Source organism: Enhydra lutris, unplaced genomic scaffold (assembly GCF_002288905.1).
Source record: "Enhydra lutris kenyoni isolate GAN:26980312 unplaced genomic scaffold, ASM228890v2 scaffoldscaffold141, whole genome shotgun sequence".
NCBI classification, from domain to species: Eukaryota; Metazoa; Chordata; class Mammalia; order Carnivora; family Mustelidae; genus Enhydra; species Enhydra lutris.
In genome coordinates, this window is record NW_019154225.1 from 306,853 (window position 1) to 309,056 (window position 2,204).

Sequence of the window (2,204 nt, forward strand, 5' to 3'; positions counted from 1 at the left end):
TGGATTCACCTGAAGGTGAGAATTTGAAGAGACTAATGAGAGGCTGCAAGCAGCAAGACAGTTTATGAAAAAAAGTGAATAAATACTCATACTGCCTTTAGAGAAAGTACTGTGCATGAGCTGCTGTGAGGAAGGGGCCTAAAAATTCATGCCACAAGCATGAGGCTTCAGGTGACTTTCCACCATATTGTGTAGCTATTTTGCAGAACTGGAGAGAGAACAAAGAAATGGTAATCATCCCAAGGAAGAATTGTCTGTGGCCAAATTGTATCCGTACAGGAAGAAAACAAACTGAAATGAGATCTGTATTCATGGATATGAACTTCAGATTGGGAGGAAATTTACTAATTGAATGTAAATATTTCCATTGCATTAGAGTACATAAATAGCATGCCTGATAAAACAATCATTGTAGATGTAAATTCAAATATGGATTATATGAATAGTATAGACAAAGCAATATAACTGGCACAATTTAAATCATTATTCACAGAATTTGCATTTTGAGGAAACCATTATCTCTTGAAAAGAATAAATCATTATTTCTTGAAAAATGTTTAGAGCATTGCACCCAGCACACCTATGTGAATATACAAACAATATAAAAAACACAAGATATAACTGGCAAGGAAAAGGAATTTACGTGGTACTTTATTACACACACACACACACCCTTGTGGGTGAGGTATTTAACATTTCTGGTCTTCACAATTTAATATTTTCCTTTTCTAGATTTTTTTTTGAAGATGGAAATAAGAAATCTAACAGTCATCAAGGAATTCATCCTTCTTGGACTTTCTGGATCAGCAGAGCAGCAATATTTCTTATCTGTGCTTTTTCTCTGTATGTATTTAATGACTATATCAGGCAACATGCTCATCATTTCGGTTGTTGGCTTTGACTCTCACCTCCACTTACCCATGTATTTCTTCCTTAGTAACTTGGCCTTTGTTGACATCTGTTTTTCCTCCACTACTATCCCCCAAATGATAGTGAATCTCTTGACACAGACTATTCCTTTTGTGGGGTGTCTCAGCAAGCTTTTATTCTTCATTTCTTTTGTGAATATGGACAGCCTTCTTCTGTGTGTAATGGCATATGATAGATATGAGGCAATTTGCCACCCTTTATATTATATTGCCATTATGAATCCTCGCCTTTGTGTCTGGATAGTGGCTGCGCTCTGGCTTGTCACCTATCTCCATGCCCTTTTACACGCTGTCTTAATGGTGCATCTGTCCTTCTGTGCTTCCAATATCATCCACCATTTCTTCTGTGATCTCAATCCTCTCCTGAAGCTCTCTTGCTCTGATATATCCCTCAATGTGATGGTTATTTTCACAGTAGGAGGTCTACTTGCTCTCATTCTTCTTATATTCATCCTCATATCTTATGGACTGATCTTCTCCACCATCCTGAAAATCACATCTACTTAGGGGAAACAGAGAGCTTTCTCCACCTGTAGTTGCCTCCTGTCAGTGGTGGTGGTGTTCTATGGCACAGCAAGTGCTGTCTATTTCAGCCCCTCCTCCTCCTTTATCCCTAAAAGTGACACCCTATTAGCCCTTATGTATACATTGGTGACTCCAATGCTGAATTCTTTCATCTACAGTCTAAGGAACAGCAATATGAAGAAAGCACTTCAGAAAATGCTTTGCAAAAGTGCACACTTTCAACAGTAATGATGAATGTCCAATGGCTGAATTAAACATTATAAATATTGTCATAAAAAGTGCATTCCCAGGTGATCATCATAATAGTAATAAAAGCTACTAACTTAATAAATATTTCTTTTACACTGGAAGTGGTGATAAACACTTTATATGAATTATCACATTTAATCACTAGAGTAATATATTAGATAAAATCATAAACAATTTTTTCAGTTAAGGAAAATTAATCTTAGGGAAGTATTTTTGTTCCCAAAAAAGTTTAGGATTTTTTTTTCTAGCTCTGTGAAAAATGCTGTTGGCATTTTGATAGGGATTGCATTAAATATGTAAATTGCTTTGGATAGTATAGTCATTTTAGCAGTCTTTGCTTTTGCCATCCATGAGCATGGAATGTCTTTCCATTATTTGTTTCAGCTTCAATTTCATCAGTGTTTTATAGTTTTCAGAGTACAGAAGTTTCACATCTGGTTAGATTTATTCATACATATTTTATTAATTTGGGTACAATTGTAAATGAGATTTATTCCTTAA

General features: G+C 35.5%; 1 protein-coding gene across 1 annotated transcript; it reads left to right on the forward strand.

Moving 5' to 3' along the window:
* The first annotated feature begins 746 nt into the window (after nt 1-746).
* LOC111139997 (olfactory receptor 1C1-like) lies at nt 747-1,682 on the forward strand. The gene is given in 1 exon segment (XM_022492390.1): nt 747-1,682. A coding segment is annotated over 1 exon segment (936 nt).
* The last annotated feature ends 522 nt before the right edge of the window (nt 1,683-2,204 follow it).